Source organism: Nanorana parkeri, unplaced genomic scaffold, assembly GCF_000935625.1.
Source record: "Nanorana parkeri isolate BGI_ZX_2015 unplaced genomic scaffold, ASM93562v1 scaffold476, whole genome shotgun sequence".
Taxonomy (NCBI): Eukaryota; Metazoa; Chordata; class Amphibia; order Anura; family Dicroglossidae; genus Nanorana; species Nanorana parkeri.
The window spans coordinates 468,586-487,370 of record NW_017306744.1 but is presented as its reverse complement, the minus strand read 5'-3'; the positions used below and the strand labels follow the sequence as shown (position 1 = coordinate 487,370).

Below are 18,785 nucleotides of genomic sequence, written 5' to 3'. Positions count from 1 at the left end.
GTGTGAAAATCTTATTTTTCAGATGGACCATAAGCCATATTCTGCATTGTTCCTCTATGATGATCTCAAAGGGCTTCCTCAATGGATGCTTATATGTCTTGCTGAAAAATTAAAAAGAGGCAAAGGTGTTCTCTTTCTGGAAACACCAACTTGACACTGGTGTACAAAGCTCAGCTTTAAGCTGCCAAGTACTAATACTTCAGTGACATCCTGACATCTTTCCATGAGACTTTGCGAAGCCTCACGCATCCGACAAGCAGTTCTGGATTCTGTCAATCCACTGCTGGGCCAGCAAAGGGTCTGTGGCACAGAAATTATAAACCCGCCGAGTTGTTTTTAACTGCAGAGAGGAAAAAGAGGTGAAAGTATTAGAAAAAAACTGGAGGGAAGAAATCAAATAAGCAAAGTATTATAAGAACTTGCCATTTAAACTTACATCGAAAAATGACCTTTCATCCACATTTTTGGGAGCACCCAGTGTTGGAGTACCTGTATAGATAGACTCTACCTCTGCCAGGTCTATCACCCCTTTACATTCAGTGTCTGTACGGCTCTCATAATAGCGTAGCTGATGGGGGAAAGGGAGATACAACAAAATAAGAAAGTTTTATAAAGAAGATTTAGCAAAATTTAGCTAAGAGAAGGAAATAAACATAATAACAATATAAGGTTCCTTCTCCTATATAAACACACAAAAAAAGGATAAGAAGATGGTACACTGTTGGATTTGATGGTTACATTTAACTCCGGTGAAGAGGAGACATTTCTTCAACATCTTTCCCTGAAATAACAGAGGCTAACAGTTCAAACACCACAGTGCGCTCCACGAATCCCAACTCCCCTCACCACTGTGGAATGTACAGTGAATTCATGTGTTTTTTTTTTTTTAAATAAAGTTTACATTTGACATATAGCCAATTTAGACTAAATATGAGCAGGCCAGTTGCAATATTTTACAAATGACTGTATGTGTTGTGGTATATGTTGGGGTTCGATTGCCCTTTGGGTGATACTAATCTTACATTATTAAAGTATATCATCTTCTAGTTATATTTTGTGTAAATGATGTGACTTCATAAACCTTTTTGAAGGCATTTTCTATACTAATACCACCATCTTCACAGTGAGTGGACACATATCTGATCACTGGCTAAAATGGCCTACAGGGTGAATACAGGTTGCAGTATGCCCTGATGCAGTATTGTAGCATCAAGGATTGCTTCTCGCTTCAGAGCGTTCTTTTCACAATGCTATGATTTTGCAGGTATATAGTATTAAAACATTTCCCTGGTAAGCAATACTTTGGGAAGGGCGCTGACACTTTCCCAGTTGCTGGCAGAAAACCGCTACTATATGTTTAGCCATCTATCGATGTGGCTGAAATGGACTCAGGAAATAAACTTGAATGTACAAGGTACCATTTTGTGTTTGTTACCTGATGTTTTGTCTTGTCCAAAACAAACCAACGTGGTCTCCAAGGTTTCATAAAAGCTCCTCTCTTATACAAAGTCCCTTCATAAGATCTGGAATGACAAGAAAAACTCATATTTACCACTTATTTTCTCCAATGGCCACGAGACATGAAGCTCAGTGTGCAGAGCTGTCAGCATTGCCCAGCACACTGAAGGGACATTTAGCGAGCAAACTAGGGAGAAATGTAGTCACAAATCAGGCTTCCTGTCAGGTAAAGTCTATGCAACAGTTTTTATGAGACAGATTTGCACAGCTCTGTGGCAGATTTAACACTAGATATGAGACAGCTTTTGACACAAAACAGGTGCAGAATAAGAAGCGTCAGGGGAAGGTTTTTTTTTCTTCTGTTGTAGTGCTTCTTTAGAGCAGCTAGGGAGCAAGTTATAAGAATATCTGCCTCACTGCTCACTTCCTTTCCTTGGGTGACAATGCTGATCCCCCATAGGTACGGTAGGGTGAGTGAGTACTGTTGTCCTAGGACAGGAAGACTTACTGGCTGTGTCACCAGAAAAATAAAATGAAAAAATCAAGGACTTGTAATCTGCAATATGTTCCATTGTTTTCTATTTTAGATCGGCTTTTCTTTTTACATCACTTTAAGCAATTTCAGCAAGAGTGAGCTACTTACAAACATCAGAAAATTATAAGCCGAGTAATAAAAGTTGCAAGCTTAAAAGGAGAATTATGGGGAGAGCAAAATACACTCATCCCCATAATTAGAGACGACATGCGACACTGAAGCTGTCACATGTCGGCTCTATTGATCGGAAATCACATAACGCCGATTGCGAAGTTCCCGTTCTTCTCCTGATACAGTATGTCCTCCTGTGACCCTAAAGAGAACTACGGCAAAAAAAGGCTGGGCCATAGTTCTCTTAACTAACCTATCGTAAAGTTCACAAATAAAGATGATAGGTAGGCCCTTCTTCCGCTAAATTACTAGCTGGCAAACAGGTACTGACTTAAGAATATATTAATACCGTCTGCGTTTGTCATGAATCATTGTGTGTTCCTACTTGACAATCATCCAGCACAAATATTTTGTTATAAGCCTTGTCCGAAAAGCTTTACAGTAGTTGTAATCACTGACTCTGAATAATTCACCCTTGCTCTCTTATCTCCGAAACATTCATTGTCATTGCATATTGAGAAGCTGGTGCAATATTACTGTACAATTTCTGTATAATAAACACAAAACAGTTACAAACAGCGGTTTTGTGTTGATTATAGCGTCGGCATAGAAATGTTGCACCTATTTTCAGAAAAAAACTATTTTAAGCTCATTTTAGTACTTGCAGCTTTATTATATTAGCATGGGATGCACTTTGACATATTTAGAGGCTACCATGGCCTCTACATTACCCCAATATGGACTATATTGCACACTGTAATGTCATTACCTGTTTTCTCTCTCTGCAGTGTTGAACTGATTGTATAAGGTGCTAGTGCTGCTGCGAGCTCCTAGTTTCCCTCCACTGGTAGGAGTACTCGTTGTGCTTGGACCACTTTCTAAGCTCAGGTTCAGTGTAGATCCCACACCGCTCTCCTGTAGATATATTCCCAGTGAATGGCGCTGAGAGGACACATTTGATGACATCAACAGAGCACTTGACTTCTGTATTTGGAGGAGGAAAAAAAAAAACTTGTCATGTTATATTAACTGCACTTCCACTTGCTCCAAATCTCTGTGTTACGAACACATGCAGAAAACCATTACACAAACAAGCCAAAAGAAAAACTTGCAATGGCTAGATATGTTGCAATATGCAACATGTGATGGACATTAAAAGCAAGAAAGACTTGTACAGGTATACGCACCCGACTCTCATGCCGAATCTCTGTCCTGTGGACAGCTTTGACCTTATCCCAGGTTTCTTTCCAGCGCTCTGGCACAGGCCGCAAATCCGTCTCCAAATTCTGCAACTCCTGTGAACAGAAAGTCTTTCCAGTAAGCCTACCATAGTCATTACACATCTCCCTCTCTTCCTGTGCCATGTAACGGGGCAGAAAACATCCCAACCTATTGATACCGATAAGATTCTAACTGCCAAAGTTATCAGTTCAAACATACTTGCAAGGTAAGAAAAAGATTCTAACTATTTGGAAATACATAGTGTAAGCAGTTTATCGACTGTGCTTGCAAAGTGTTGTTGAGTTCTAATTATTGTAGAGTCTGATCTGATTCAAACATCTCTGCAAGTTTCCCAGCAGGTACAACAAGACATTTAAACATCATTCACTTTCTGGTGTTTGTATCTACATGACCTTAATGACCGTACCTCTAATAAGCAGGTGATGGCATCAGGCTGAACACGCTGTGGTGCATGATAGGAAGGCCAAATGATCTTGCGTTTGGTCTGTGGGGCGGAACTGTCAGTTTTTTCAGGTTCTTCATGCCGGGTTCCCTGAACAAGTTCCCAGTCATAAGAAGGCCCTTCACTCATGGCCTCATGAGTATAATAATCCCATACACGAAGACCCCACACTGAGCTGGATGGACGCAGCACCTAAAGAAATTAAATATTTATTTAAATTACACACATCAGTCTACAACACTTTAAAAAATATAATATAAACATTATAGAATCAGAGAAGAGACTGCATAGAGGCCTAAATTAAATGCAGCCTTTGGAACTTACTTCTCCATCTTCAGGGCTGAACATGTAGTTGTAAAACACAGGATTCTTCTTATTTAGTCGTTCCATATACTCCCATACTGATCTACATACTTGGGGGCCCCGCCGATCACCCTTCTCCTCATACAGAATGCCTAAAAGGAAGACAATGTTATTTCACAGGTTGGACAAGATAGCTCACATACCTAAGCACCTCCAAGGCCCAGTCACTGCTCTCACCTTTCTCTATTCTCTCACAGTCCGAGTCCAACAAGAAGGTACGGAACCTGTTTGACGCATAGTGATACGCCAGGAACTTCAGGTAATACTGACTGAACTCAAACTCAGAGGGGAACTGCAAATGGATCTGTAAAAAAGCAAGTGTGATTACTTCCCATGGTTTAATGTGGCTGGACCCCATAAGAGAGTCAGAAAGATAAAAAAGAAGATGGCTTCAACTAGACAACACATCCTAAAGAACTCACCCCTCCAGTCTTGATATAATCACATTTTGCATGGATGCTTACCTGATGCACACAGTCCAGAAACTGCAAGAAAACAGGAGTGAAACCATTGCTCTGACTGGCTGCCGTATGTGCACCACGATGGCTGAATCTGTGGCCAAATGAAAGCCACTCTTTCTCCAAGAGTAGCCGAAAACCCTCAATGGTCCGGTAGTATGGGTCAGACATTATTTGGACAAGGGACACCACCTAAAACATAGTAATGAAGGCTGCTTTATTCATTTACTACAATGCAGTATGTCTTTTAGGGTCATAAGCATATGAAGGTTGTTGTGTCAAGGCTAATTGGCCAATGAACCTGATTAATGCCAATACCTGCGTTGTGAGGTCCCACCCGTCTTCCAGTCCAACTAGAACAGAAGACCCACTGTCTAGTAACTCCACAACCAGCACAGAGACCTGGAGGAGCTTGTGAATCTAAAAGAGAAACCACATATATGAAAGTCAGATAACAGGAAACTACTACAGAGTTTAAAAACATCATGTTGTATGAAAAGAGTTTAAAGGAGAGCAGATGTTTTACAGGGCATGAAATGCTGGAATACAGCCAGAAGTAGCACTCTAATATCTAGTATCAGACAGACCTGTAATAGCCATTCCGAGTCTTCTAGTGTGCGCAGATACGACAAGCTGGGATCTGTGGAGGGGGCACTAGGCACACATGCCTTCATCAGTTTTTTAAAACTGGCCTTCACTTGCCTCACATCAAAAAGCTCAATGGGGACCAGTTCCCATTGCTGAAGTGGGTCTTGCTTTACTCCCTATGCAAGAAATAAGGGCAATAAGGCACAGGAAACACATCAATGAACAGAACATGAATACCAACAGAACTGTATCAACGTGTCTTTTTTTGTTTCAACAGAAGATGAAAGTACTGATTTCCAAACATTATGTAAACCAAAGTAGTAGAGGTTATTCCAAACGAAGCTTTGATAGACTTACTTTGAGCTGTGACTTGTCACCTATGATGTACAGTGCAGCTCTGCGGGGAGTCAGTGCACTCTCTGAGGGTCCTCCATTTTGATGGGGGGTCAAAAGCTCTCTTGCAGCCAATCGTGTTCCTACATCTGCGTTCATACCATAGGAACCAAGTCTCCCAGTCCCACGCATGCTGCCCCATTTTCCTACATCAATATAAAAGGTTTAAAAAGATAAAATACTAAACAGATGTAGGTCACTGACTTAGCAACCATCATTCCTATTAGTAGAACTGTCCTGTGAGTACATTAGGCTCAAGCTTAGCAAACATTAGGAAAGGGAAGGGGATGCCCTTATACATAGGCAGATTAGATTTTGTCAGACTTTAGATAACAATTGAGCTTTGTTGGGGCAGTTATGGCTGGAAAGGGATGGTAGGGTGGGATTTAATGCTCATTTTCCTCTCTGGTGTTAACAAGCCATATGCACTGACCTTGCTCGGCATAACTTCGTTTCACTGCGGGGTGCTTTATACCCCGTACTGAATAACCTGGTTCAAGGAGAAAGTGGCATCTGTGTCAAGGCAGAATGTATGGGAAGGGGGCAGCTGAAACAGTATATGACCGGCACACAACAGTAAATTCTAATTCTAAAGGACAAATGGGAACATATCTCTATTCGGTAAACTTCGTTTACACACAAGATTGGTATTACAGTATGAGGCATTATATAAACACTAGAAAATGGAGGCTAAGATTACTAAAGTTAATTATAATGGTGGGCAGTACTGAAACAATGCCATTAAAAGTCAATGAAAAGTATGTGGCCAAAGTCTAAATGAAGAAGCAGCATTGAATGTGAAATATGGGGTGAAATAAGCAGAGAGATTATCCTGACACTTTGGAAAGGTATGTGAATAAAACAAAGTGACAATGAGGTCCTGAAGTTATTCCAGATGAATGGTGGTTGTACGCAGCATTCATTCTTTCATTGCAGTAACAACACACTACACTCTAAATACTCAGGAATTGGCATTGGGCAGTATAGCCTCACAGCCACCATATGTATTTATGTCCGTACAGCCAAACAATTTGGAATCATACCTCCTCGAACGTCCTCCTTCCCTCCCATCACCTGCTTCATCAGAGAACCCAGTTTGGGTTGACGTTTGTCGGGAGAATCTGCAGTAGAAACACCAGCTTATATTCCTTGGACAAAGCTCAGCTAATTACAAGCACCACTTAGGATAACCTCATCCTGTAACCAACCAAATCATTTTATTTCTTTATAATGTCTGTTCATTTTCAGTTTTTTTATTATTATTATTCTATTATTATTAAAGACCTAAAATATGTCCTTTGCATAAATATTAAGGCCTCATTCACACGAGAAAAGGCCGCCACGTACAGCTCTGTGCAGGGCCGTATCGGGCCGCTCCCGGGAAGGACAGGTGCTGCGTGTGATTAGTACACAGCCCCTGTCCTTCTCAATGGGAGTATGCGGCCATATGCCGCTCTACGCTCACCAAGTGCAGGTCCGTACAGGTGTGGGTGTCCCGGCTCAGACGCAGACAGGATCCATCCTGTCAGCTTACGAGTACGGACACCCGCACGGACGTAGCGTAGGGGTGAGCGTAGGGCGGCGTACGGCCACATACTCTTCTAGAGAAGGAAAGGGGCTGCGTAGTAATCACACGCAGCACCTGTCCTTCCGGGGGGCTTCAAGATACGGCCGTGCACGCAGCACGGAGCTGTACGTGCCGGCCTTTTCTCGTGTGAATGAGGCCTTAAACCCATATTTTAATACAATGTACAGTCAACTCGTGCAGCGATAACAGAATTAAGGGAACCAGTCACGAGTGTGAATAATAATCTGAATCTTTGTGACACTTTACTAGTTCAGAAAAGCTTTGGGTCCCATAATCTGTATTTCCTGTCCCAGGGCGATGCGCCTCTGCTCTGAAAGTATCAGCTATAAGAATTCACAGAGACTGTGCGGCTCTCCTGCCTGCATTCAACGCCGATTTTTATGAATGCCCCATGTGCAGCAAACCTAGCCTCCAACATAAACATATACACAATGTCAAATTCAACTAACAAAAAACCCCCAAAACCTTAAGTTTCAAAATCTTTCAAAAAATATTAGTTACGCAAATTCCCCCTTTTTACTTTTCTCTCTATTGCACCTTTTGACATTGGTCAATCAGATTTTTGGCCAGCTCTGGCAGTATATGAATGTCAGTCAAAAGGATACTTTGTTCGGTCCTTTGGTGTGGAAGACACAAGTCACTGTGCCCATGCACAATTAATAAATTGATGGGCCACCCTTAACCATGATACATTTCTCATAAACTTTGCATCATGCTGTGGCTGAATTCTCACCTATTTTCTCCAGGCAGAGCTAATCGAACCGAGTACTGTTTAGGTCCTGCTACAACATCCTAATTGATATTAGACAACACTTACACTAGAGCATACTGTAACCTTTATCAGCCTTTCACCTGCTCATTTGCATGAATGTATAACCTTCAGCTTCAACTCAAGTGCAGATGGCATGATCATCTCCCTTAAAATTCTAATGCGAGGAATTCAATGCACCTTAAAGCCGAGCTCCAGAATAAGGCATAAGCAGATGCCATCTTCAGGAAAAACTGCATATCAAAATGATCAGTAGACCAACAGGTACAGGTAACTGAAATTATATGTAAATCTTAACTTTTCTTGTAGAAGCTGAGCTTGGGCCATACCACTTCCTGCCTATCAAGCCCTAAATTAATCAGTGAATCTGCCCATCACAAGGGTGACCAACAGGAAGTGGGAGGGGTACAAATGATTCTAGTCAAACACCAGAAATGAATTAAAGGCCAATTCCATATTTATACCTACGACTGCACATTTCACACTAAATGCTGCCCGTTTTTCTTCCACAAGCTTCATTTGTAAAAAAACATAGAAAATTCGAAAAGGAAGCAAACATTTTCAGAGTGCCGTATAACAGCTCTTTCACCACGAGTGTTAGAAACAAAATCATAACAGCCCTCTACATAAATATACAATGCCCAGCGGTCTACAGACTCAAGCATACTGTATATTCAGCACACACGATCATCAGTGAGCCAATGATGAGGATGTAGCGCAAGATGGAGAGAAAAATAAAAAGAATATGGAGAGAGCAGAGTTTTAGTGGCAAATATGTGAGATGGTCATACAGGGAGACACCCAAAGAGGTGCGCCTATGCTGTGGAGATTCCTGCTGTGTGCCCCCTGACCGGCAGACCGTGACATGTTGGTACGATTCCTCAAACCAGTGGCTTGAACATAGTCAGATTTAACTAATTACATGACAGGTTATTAGCATATCAATCACTTACTGTAATAAGATGAGTAAAGCAACACAGGACTCTTTCACATAGCATATTGCCAAAAAAAATGTTGTGGACATAACACTGCACCCAGCACGCTTCATGGAGACATGAGGCTAAAATCCCTCTTGTGCTTTTCCATGCAAGCCATGCAGCAGACACGCATGCTAAGCCAAAGGAAATGAACCGTAAGACTGCAAAGCAGCCTAGATAAAGCAGTACATGAAAAGACAGTCAACATAAAATCTAGAATGATTTCAGCCACTGTCAGCCAGATAAGACCTCTCACCATAGAGATGTGCAGATGGGAATGCACTGAGAGTGTTACGCCCACTCATTTCTGCAAAGCGGGGCATCGAGGTCACTATGGCCTGGAGGTACTTCTCTTGCTCCAAAGAAGTAGAGTCCGTCTGAGACGGGCCTGTAGAAACAAATGTACTCTTTAGGTGGACTGCAAAGTATAAGACTACAAATACACATTTCCAGTTTCTAGAGCGATACCAATAAAAAATGGGCACTCACCAGTGGCAGTGGTATTGGTAGATTTAAAGAGTCCAGCTACGCCTTTGCCATGAAGCCCCCCTGAGCGCAGAAGAACAGCTTTGGTCCGAGGACTGCGCCAACACACTACAGGAAATCTGTTTTGCTTGTAACAGCGGGATATCTTCTGTAGAGTGTTGTCCTGAATACTCTGTGGCACTATAAGCAATCCTGGGTAGCTGTGCAAACAAATAAAACATCCAATACAGGTGTCATAAAATATAACTAAGCTGATGAAACTGAAAATAAAGTTGCCAGATTTGTATTCATCTTTTCCCCATTGTCTCTCGTTCTATGATTCTACCACAGTATTAATAAAAGTGACCAAAGCTCACCTGTTACAAACTGCATACATGCGGTTTACAGTCGAGATTCGAAACGGTTCGTTTTTAGCACGCGTCAAGCTGTTACTCAGTGTACCAAGTCCCATTCTCTGGTAGTCCCGGCAGCAAGCTCTCTCCGCCAGATTACCCCCTGTCTGTTTGTCAGGAGCCTTCAGAGTGGAAATGGTCAGTGTACTTCTTTCCATATCCTCAGACACTGCAATAAGAACCGGTGACAATATATTCTCTGCATAAAATATATGGGACATCTTACAAAAATAAATGTGATAGTAGTATTTATTTCCTTTATAGCTCACTGCACATGGATTTGGGTACTATGCACCTATAAAAATATCTAGGAAGAGAAACAGTGAAAATTCTCAATTAAATGATAATTAGTATTATTTATTTTGTTAGGTTAACATGTGGTGACACCCCTTTAGCACCACATATGTAATATATATGAAACCCGTTTGGATTTGAGCATGCTTTACCCAGAAGCAAAATCACAATCCATAGACAGAAGATGAAATGGGATTCCTGTATTATCTATGCATTCAGTGTGGAAATAAACTGATGGTTACTGATGTTGACACATCTGTATGTCTCTTTTCCAACCAAATCTTTCGTGAAAAATAATAAAATGATGGAATTATACCTCACATCTTCAAGATTATAGTAGGTTCAGGAGAAAACATAGCAAACTGAAAGGCAATGACTGTAACGGTCTTACAAAACTCAAAAAATCTAAAGCTGAACTCCAGGGAAATGTGGACATGTGCTATGTAAAAATAACTCACCTCTAACATGCTGTTTTAGTTAAAACTCCTACTTAGATTACCCAGAGAGTAATCGGATTGCCAAATGTCCAGCTATGAAACATACAGTCCTGGCTCTAGTACAGTGAGGACAGTGGGTCAAATCGCACTCCACCTTGTTCATTCATAAAAGTCTGTTTTTTTGTTACCAAAATACAAGGTGTTCTTTGAATGGATGAGGGGAGAGGAAGGGAATATCACAACCTCCCTTCATCCAGTCACAGTAGGTGAAAAGCGAGGAGCCACTATCATTGTGCTATAGCCGGGACTGTAAGTTTCAAGACCGGAAGCTTGGTGCTTACACTTATCTCCAGGATATATGAAATCTTTAACCAGATTTCATTTTGTAAGAGATTTAACAAATGCAGCACCACCCACAGATGATACACATCATTAGAGGCAATTTATTTTTAAATGTCAAAAGTAAAAAAATAAAAAACGCCCCCCCTCCCCATCCTCTAGAAAGTTCCCTGCTTTGCTTACTGCGTGACACAGCAATGCAAGAGTTCACAGTTTAGAACCTCTTGACATACAAAGAAGTGTTTATGGCTACTTACTTATTTCATGTCCAATCAGCATTTAGACCTGAACACCTACCAGAAATGTCATCACTCGGCTGTTCCAAAGAGTTCTGACTACCACGGAGATCCCAAGATGGGGGACTGTACTTCCTGCGTGTCACATACTGCCTGCCAATGGTCTTTTTGGCATTCTTCACAAGGTTCTTAGATATGGTCCTTAAGAAATAGAGAGTAAATTGCATAGAAAGAAAAACTATTATGACTGGAGGTGAAATTACAAGAAGTATGACTGTGCAGACATAAGAATTGCAGCTTGGTATATGTACTCAGAAAATGAACTACAACAAGAGAAAGGAGAGTGCTTACTGATAACCTGCAGAATAACAGTCCACCATTACACCATACAGTTACCACAGCAGAAAGGGAAGCATTATGGATGCAGGATTATATGGAAAAAGAAACCGCAACTAGCAAAGCTGAGGTCAGCTGTATTGCTCACAGTGGAATACTTGATATTTATGAAAACTAATGAGTGGACAGTGAACAAAAGATGCTGCAACCCACTTTATGCTTTAATATTGTGTGTGCTAACACACCAGAGACCTTTATTTGGACATGCTGGTGATGGTATTCTTATAGAAGGGCCCCGACTGCTCCTGGGTTCCCCAACCATAGGAATACTGGAAAACCAAAAGTAATTAATGGCACTGCTATTGCCGCCTTTTAGCCAACGGACTCCACAAAACTCCTTATCATCGGTACGGTGAAAACACTTCTACGAAAATACCAAAGTGCAATGCGAGTGCTGTGAATGAGTTTTAAAAAGCAAACCCATCCCTGCACCGCTTGTAAAATGCACCAAACCTGTTGCATGCAGGAGTCTGGGAGCACATTGTCAAAAGGTCATCGAATTTAACTGCACCGATCTGAACTGAACTACTTAATAATACTATCCTGTTTTCATACACAGTGGTTATGCAGTGTACAAGTGAATTAAACTGCTCAGGTGAGAATAAGGCCCTTGTCACACTTGCTGATCAGGAGGGAATCCGTGCATATTCCCTCCTGATCCGAGTGGTAGGGATCGGATGTCACCGCTGTGACATCCGTGTCTGTCCAGTTTTATCCTCCATCTTGCAATGAAGGAAAAAACGGAAATGACCAGACCCCATTTCGGTTTATGAGGAATCGTATGTAAACAGACGTGTCCATTTTTATCAGATTACCCCCGATCCAGCAAAATTAAGTCTGTCGAAACGGAACACAGTTCCATTTGGTTTTCTGGGCCTGGCTGGAGTCAGGGGTAACCAGGTGTAAACGGATGTCCATCTATTTAGACCCAGCTGCCCAAACACTAGCATTTGGCATCCGATCATGAAAAACTGACAGGCAGACCCAACTGGACTGCCTGTGTGAAAGGGGCCTAAGCGCTTAGAATATCTGGTTGCTCGGAGATACAGCAACAATGTTTCCCACACCAGTTTTCATAAACATCCTCCAGTATACTACTTGCAATTCTATGCAAGCAACATTCAGTTTAGATGCCTTTATGTGCAGATAATACTGCTTTCATCCAAACACATTGCTTGAACTCACTGCTCTAGCGATAGCCACACCCAATTTACATTGTACCATTGTCAAATCTTCTCCTAGCACCAGACGTTTTACATTAGCAATGGGTGATTGAGCCAGGTGCAATCAGATATGGCTGAACTACTTCTAATGGGTAAAACACTAAGAGATTTAAAGGTAAAGAGAAAAAAAAAAGCATCAAATGATATATAACTGGATTGGGTACTGTATAATGTACTTCATAATACCAGAAGCAAAAATTAGGAATTACAGGGTCAGGTTGAAGGCCACTTTATAATTTTTTAGAGCAGACAATTATTACACACTGAAACAATATAATTGTAAGATTAACAAAGCCATGACAAAGTTCCGATGGCAATTTTCACCCAATGCTATGTAACACAAGGACCAAGCTTTTTCATTACATTTCCATCTCCAGAAGACATATATTTGTTGTTAACCATTTGCCTCCATTGCCCATATAGAAATCAGACAGTTAAAAAAAAAGCTGCACACCAGGAAGCATGGTTGGCACCATAAGACCATGACCAGGCTGGGTGTAAATGTGGAGGTCTTACGTTTCTGAATGGAAGAGGCCAACAGATAAACCCACAGCCAGGCGGCCTTGGAACGCGTCACTGACATGGAGGGGGCTACAGAGAAACACAGGGGTCACTTTACAAAAAGACCTCAGGTACTGCAAGGATCAGAGGCACAGTAAGAGATGTCAGAGTAGGAATAGAACGTAGTGTTAACTAGTAAGTTGAAAGGGAGAAGTACATGGACAATACAGAAAAAAAGGAAATATCAGAACCCAACCACAAGAAGCCTAGTGGGGTCCATGCAATAAAACAAATCCTTTTATTTTAATACCACAAGACTCATATCACTTCAGCACAGTTGCTCAAGGTAGGATTCTTTGGATATTCATGATATGACGCAGTTGACAGAAGAAAGCTTCTTTACTTACTTGATAGAGGGGTTTTTGTCCTTAGCCCTGGGTTGGGCAGGATGTGGAAGAGAGAGACCAACACTCAATGGAAAGGTCCCAAGCACATCCTGAGGATACCTAAGCTTGTGAAGTTGCTTGCGGAAACCTTCAGACACTTCAGATGGGACATCCTCATCAAATGCCACTCGCAAGAGCTGGAACCAAAATAAAAAAAACATTACAACCGAAATAATGAAAAAAAAAAGCAAGCATCCTCTTTGAAATTCAATTTTGTTAAAAATAAATTGAGAGGTCTACAATTTAGCATGTTCATCTATCAACAATACTCTCTGCCAATGCAAAAGACATTTCAGTATTAATCGGTACTGTAAGTAAAGATGGAAACATTCACTAAAATATGCCAAAATGTCAAGTTTATATTAGACGAGAGGCATGGCAGATATTTCAGGCTAAATAATGCAGATGATAAACCATAAGCTTAGTTCTGTAGTTCTACTACTTGCCCAAGAGAAGGCTTATTTGTCCAGTAGGGGGCCAGTTAATGTACGGTAATAAATATTTCAGCAAGCTGTTTAATTACAGAATTCTATAAGTTTCTACCTGCTGACTAATCAGAAACATTTTGTGATACTTTACCATAAAGCCACGACAGGCACCCACACTGTTATATAAGTGCAGAGCAGCATTCTATGTATTACTTTCAAAAGTTTAATTGTTTTCATCCAAACATCTACAACATAAAACAATGTAATAGGACAATATTCATCTAAAAGGGAATTCTATGTATTAATATAGCGATCTCACCTGAAAAGTACATGAGCGTAGCTGAAGTCCCTCTTGCACATACTGGTCCAGATGAGCTGGAACGCTGATTTTCTTTTCCTTAGTCAGAGATGCAACAGGGAAAGACCGCACCACCGTCTGTTCGGACACTGCATAAAACAAGACACCTCTGTCCTCATTTCATTTTAAGTGATTCTGCAGATTCTGCATTTACTGCAATGAAAACTATTCAAACACGTTTCTGTAACATATGTACTTTAGCCTGCAATTCATGTGTGGAAACTGTACTTTGTGTGCAATATCCTAGTATAACAAAAACGTGAGAGTTAATTTCTAGCTGCCCAGTATTTTCATTTGAAAAGAGGCTTTCAAAGTAATCTAATAATTTTCAAGTTACCTAAAGGATCAACTGGTGTACCCTTGAAGATGCAACGGTAAGTAGTGAGGAACAGGGCCCCTTCAGCAGGAAGGAGTGGTGGACCTCCAAGACTTCCACCCGACGCCTCCTCTCTTCCATCTGGCAGCAGGTAAACTCTGAGACCTTCCATTAGCAAGTCCTCACCAACTAGCAATGTGGGCCGCAAGAGTTTGGGCTGAGAGAAAAAACAAAGGAGACCATTATGAACCAAAGACAGACATATACTGAGGAACAAAAAGCAACCTCAAAGAGTCAGAATACAAATGTATATGTAACAACTGCATATACCGCTATTAAAAATGAGGACACTTACCTTTTGAATAGGTGGTAGCCTCTTACTCTCTCTGTGTACTGCATCCAAAGTCTCTATGTGCATCTGAACAATATCTATGACAGAATCACAGTTACAGAGGGATAAGCCAAGTATCTTATATAGATTACAAGTCAGTATTAACCAACCATGTTTTTAGGAGGGTTTCCAAAACAGAAAACCTAAAGCCCTCAACTGCAATCCATTTCTCATCACCATATGACCCATGATTGACCTATTATGATGAATAATTAAGAATTTATCTGCACCAGGAGAGTGGGCACAGCTTTACTCAAGGCTAACAACGCATATAAAGTATATGTGCATGTGACATCGTGTGCCCACTTTGAGAGCCTGATACAAATATATGGTGTCAGTGTGGCTCTTTTAGAAACAAATTTCTTGGGACTATTTTACAGTTCAGCGATTTGTTGATCTCAATAAATCTAGAACATTAACCATTCATTCTCTCAACAGCAAGTCACATACACAAGATGTCTACACAGTTTGCTGACTTTAGTGAATCGGTCAGCAGCAGGGCCAAATTAGAAAGTGCTTATTCCAACAAACCTGATGCATTAACAGTTATGAATACAGTCTGTTCAAGCTATGTACCACGTACCAGGAATCATGGTGTGCAGGCCTTTCAAATGATCTGATGTGACACCACTCTCTGTACATACTTTGTCCACAAACCGTGTGATGAATCTGACCACATAATGTGCCACGTCTGAGCTCTCCGAATCTTCAAACCCACTTTCTGTGTCTGCACTTTCTGCAACACTGCCTGCCATACTGAAAAACATATAAGAGTAGCCTTTTAGCAGGTGTTAACATTAAGTGCATGAAGAATTCACTGTAAGCTTCATAGCATCTAACCTGTTGGTAATGAAGCTGTTGGTCACACTTTCAGTATCTCCGAAGCCTGCTCCTCCGAAGCCTGCTCCTCCTCGCAGAAGGCGGCTTTTAGAAGTATCCAATGGTAGGAGTAGGTAGCTCAAACGACTGGCATAGTGGATGGCCTGGCTAAATACCGTGCTTTCTTCCTTCTGGATCAGCTCTAACTGTTTTTCTCGTGGGAATGTTGGCCACAACCGACACTGCTCTGCAGCCAGCTCCAGAGCCGACCGTTCCTCCTCTTCCACTTCATCCTTACAAATGACAGTACACAATATTACTACAGCATGAATACAATGCTCAAAATGACAAACAAAAATGTGAAATGTTGCCAAAGAAAGCTCCAACAACTACCCAACACCATGTCTTTCAGATTAACCTGTCTAAACCAACTCAAGTCTAATTTATAACAGTGATATGGACAGAGAATTAACCATGGCACTAGCAATTCCACTCTCAAACAGATTTTCAAGTTCTGTCAATGTGTGATCCACATTTGACAGAACCAGCTTTTAGCACTAGGTATATCCCCACACCCAGATAAGAGTCCATCAAAGTATGTCTGTGCCTACTATCTTACCCAATTAATATCCACTGGCTGTACAAATTGGTTAGGCTCTAAATACCAGCTTATAACACCACTTTAGGTCTGAAAAAAGCCAATCCTGCATCTATACACTCCTTGCAGCAATATCCACTATAATTAAAATCAGAAAATGTCTCTCTCCCCTCTTTTGAGACAGAAGTTTGTGGTACACTGCACTAAAGTAACATTATACAATAAATTAATAATTATAAGACTGAGATATTGAATAGGTACCAAGTTTGACGAAGACTCTTCAGAACTTAGGTAAAGGGTTCGGATTTGGTTTTGGACATCCGCATAAAACATGGATTCCCAAAACTGCATGTTGGTCCAGACAAGGTGCTCTTGGACACAGCTGTAAGCAAACTGTGTGATGCCAGGGCTCAATTTCTGAAAAGGAGAGAACAAAATAATGTAAAAATAGTAAACTAAACAAACGGTAAATACCTGTGAGAAGGTAATTGACCTAAACATACAATCAGGTTTATACTAATAAACTCACCCTGCAGAAAGCTGTGATGAGAGGTAAAAGAGCAGCAGCTATAGCATGCTCATCAAGAGGAGTGCAATCCTTTAGAAAAAAAAGGAGAGGGAAGAAATACATGAGGAATACGAGCCATGACATGTGGATGTGCAACATTCTCTATACACACCATGAGGACAACTATACCTTCCTAACGTACCAGGTTCCAGATTTGATAAATGACATGAAAATGCTATAAATAACTGCTCACCTGTAAACAGCAGTTCATCAGACGCACAACAAAGTCAAACTGTTGGTGATCTAACACTGCTCGATTCTGCTGTACGTGAAGATTAAGCTCCTGTGTTAAGCACTGCCTAGCTGCTCGTCCCTTTAGTGCTCGAAGTACTGCCGGGTGCAACTGAAGAAAAAAAAAAAAAGAATCACAGTCAAACACAAGCAACCTCCATACTTGCAAATCTGACCTGGTCTAAACCATTTCTCAGGTAACAGTGGCCTTTGTGTAGGTACCTGTGTTAATATTCAAAGCGATCCCTGTGTCTTCCTGAAAGCCCCTTAGATGCTGGGCTGTATATGGGTCCTTGACTTTTGCCCAAGTTGAGAATAAGCCCCATCTAGAGCACTACATCTTGCCCCCTGTTATTGAGCTGCCAAATGGCTCTACTACCCACTATTCCAACTGAATTACAGTGGGTAGGATACAGAACATTAAGGGGGCGTGGCTTAATTTAGACTTGGTAAGTCCACGGCCTGAGCATAGGAGCTCCAAAGGGCTGCAGGTACTAAATTGAAAATCTGTGTGTTCACTCACTTCCTGTCACAGTGACAATGTTGTAATGTAATGGAATTTTGATATTAACCGCTTTAGGACTGCCCATTGTCAAACAACGTCTAGTCCTGAAGTGCTGGGGAAGCAGATCTCTGCTTCCTCAGCTTCTTTGGGGTCCTTAGGTGACATTAGGGATCTGAAAGACCCAATGTCCCCATAAAGAGGACCTGTCACATTATATTTGCCATAACATAGGGGGCTTCTTAGCCCCCTATGTGATAGCAATAAAGTTGAGTCAAAAAAACAAAGAAATAAAAAAAAAATGTTTTTAATCCCCCGCCCCCATGTGCACGCACATATAATGCAAAACACATGGCAGGTGCGCCTACGCGCAAAAACTAAAATTGCCCCACACATATTGTCGTGAATGTCATAGTGAGAGCAATAATGCTAGGGCCACCCATCACTGATAACACTAAAGTGATGAGCAGTAAAAGCTTTTAAAGCATCGCATATGGGAAATCTTGGGTATTGTAGTTTTTTGGGGTTTCATGGACGCACGCAATTTTAAGGCTTGACATGTTTGGTATCTATGTACCCGGCGTGACCCCATCTATTATATTTTAATATTGTATTATATTCTGTGCAATGTCATTTTAGTGTATTTTACCCTAAAAATACTGGTTTGATAAACATTTGCGCAAATACCGTGCAACATTTTCTGAAAGCCTCTGCTATATAATTGTTTGGGGGTCTGAAGCTATTTTCTAGGCAGAAATTCAGATTTTATCAAGTTTGTGCAAATAGTAAGAAATTGCTTTGGCCATGAAGTGGTTAATTAGCATACACACTATTGTTAATATTATTATAGTTCGGTTACTGAAAGTTTTAGCCTTGTAGAGCATTTCACATATAATTATA

The 18,785-nt window shown here is 41.0% G+C and overlaps 1 protein-coding gene across 3 annotated transcripts in view; it reads right to left on the bottom strand.

Moving 5' to 3' along the window:
- Nucleotides 1–235: 235 nt before the first annotated feature.
- SBF1 (SET binding factor 1) overlaps nucleotides 236–18,785 on the bottom strand; it is a 91,644-nt gene continuing 73,094 nt past the window's right edge. For 2 of the 3 annotated variants that reach the window (XM_018560746.1, XM_018560747.1), the window contains 26 exons: nucleotides 17,346–17,495; nucleotides 17,114–17,182; nucleotides 16,846–17,001; nucleotides 16,008–16,279; nucleotides 15,751–15,923; nucleotides 15,132–15,205; nucleotides 14,798–14,993; nucleotides 14,422–14,549; nucleotides 13,636–13,811; nucleotides 11,170–11,309; nucleotides 9,767–9,971; nucleotides 9,414–9,610; nucleotides 9,181–9,312; nucleotides 6,634–6,711; nucleotides 5,555–5,736; nucleotides 5,197–5,373; nucleotides 4,928–5,029; nucleotides 4,616–4,801; nucleotides 4,329–4,455; nucleotides 4,113–4,243; nucleotides 3,753–3,980; nucleotides 3,292–3,399; nucleotides 2,874–3,088; nucleotides 1,436–1,523; nucleotides 437–568; nucleotides 236–340 (listed from right to left, as the gene is read on the bottom strand). In XM_018560746.1, the coding sequence (XP_018416248.1) occupies nucleotides 242–340; nucleotides 437–568; nucleotides 1,436–1,523; nucleotides 2,874–3,088; nucleotides 3,292–3,399; nucleotides 3,753–3,980; nucleotides 4,113–4,243; nucleotides 4,329–4,455; nucleotides 4,616–4,801; nucleotides 4,928–5,029; nucleotides 5,197–5,373; nucleotides 5,555–5,736; nucleotides 6,634–6,711; nucleotides 9,181–9,312; nucleotides 9,414–9,610; nucleotides 9,767–9,971; nucleotides 11,170–11,309; nucleotides 13,636–13,811; nucleotides 14,422–14,549; nucleotides 14,798–14,993; nucleotides 15,132–15,205; nucleotides 15,751–15,923; nucleotides 16,008–16,279; nucleotides 16,846–17,001; nucleotides 17,114–17,182; nucleotides 17,346–17,495 (3,921 nt within the window). In that variant the 3' untranslated portion in view covers nucleotides 236–241. The remainder of the gene's footprint in view (nucleotides 341–436; nucleotides 569–1,435; nucleotides 1,524–2,873; nucleotides 3,089–3,291; nucleotides 3,400–3,752; nucleotides 3,981–4,112; nucleotides 4,244–4,328; nucleotides 4,456–4,615; nucleotides 4,802–4,927; nucleotides 5,030–5,196; nucleotides 5,374–5,554; nucleotides 5,737–6,633; nucleotides 6,712–9,180; nucleotides 9,313–9,413; nucleotides 9,611–9,766; nucleotides 9,972–11,169; nucleotides 11,310–13,635; nucleotides 13,812–14,421; nucleotides 14,550–14,797; nucleotides 14,994–15,131; nucleotides 15,206–15,750; nucleotides 15,924–16,007; nucleotides 16,280–16,845; nucleotides 17,002–17,113; nucleotides 17,183–17,345; nucleotides 17,496–18,785) is intronic. The other variant, XM_018560748.1, reaches the window with a different exon arrangement.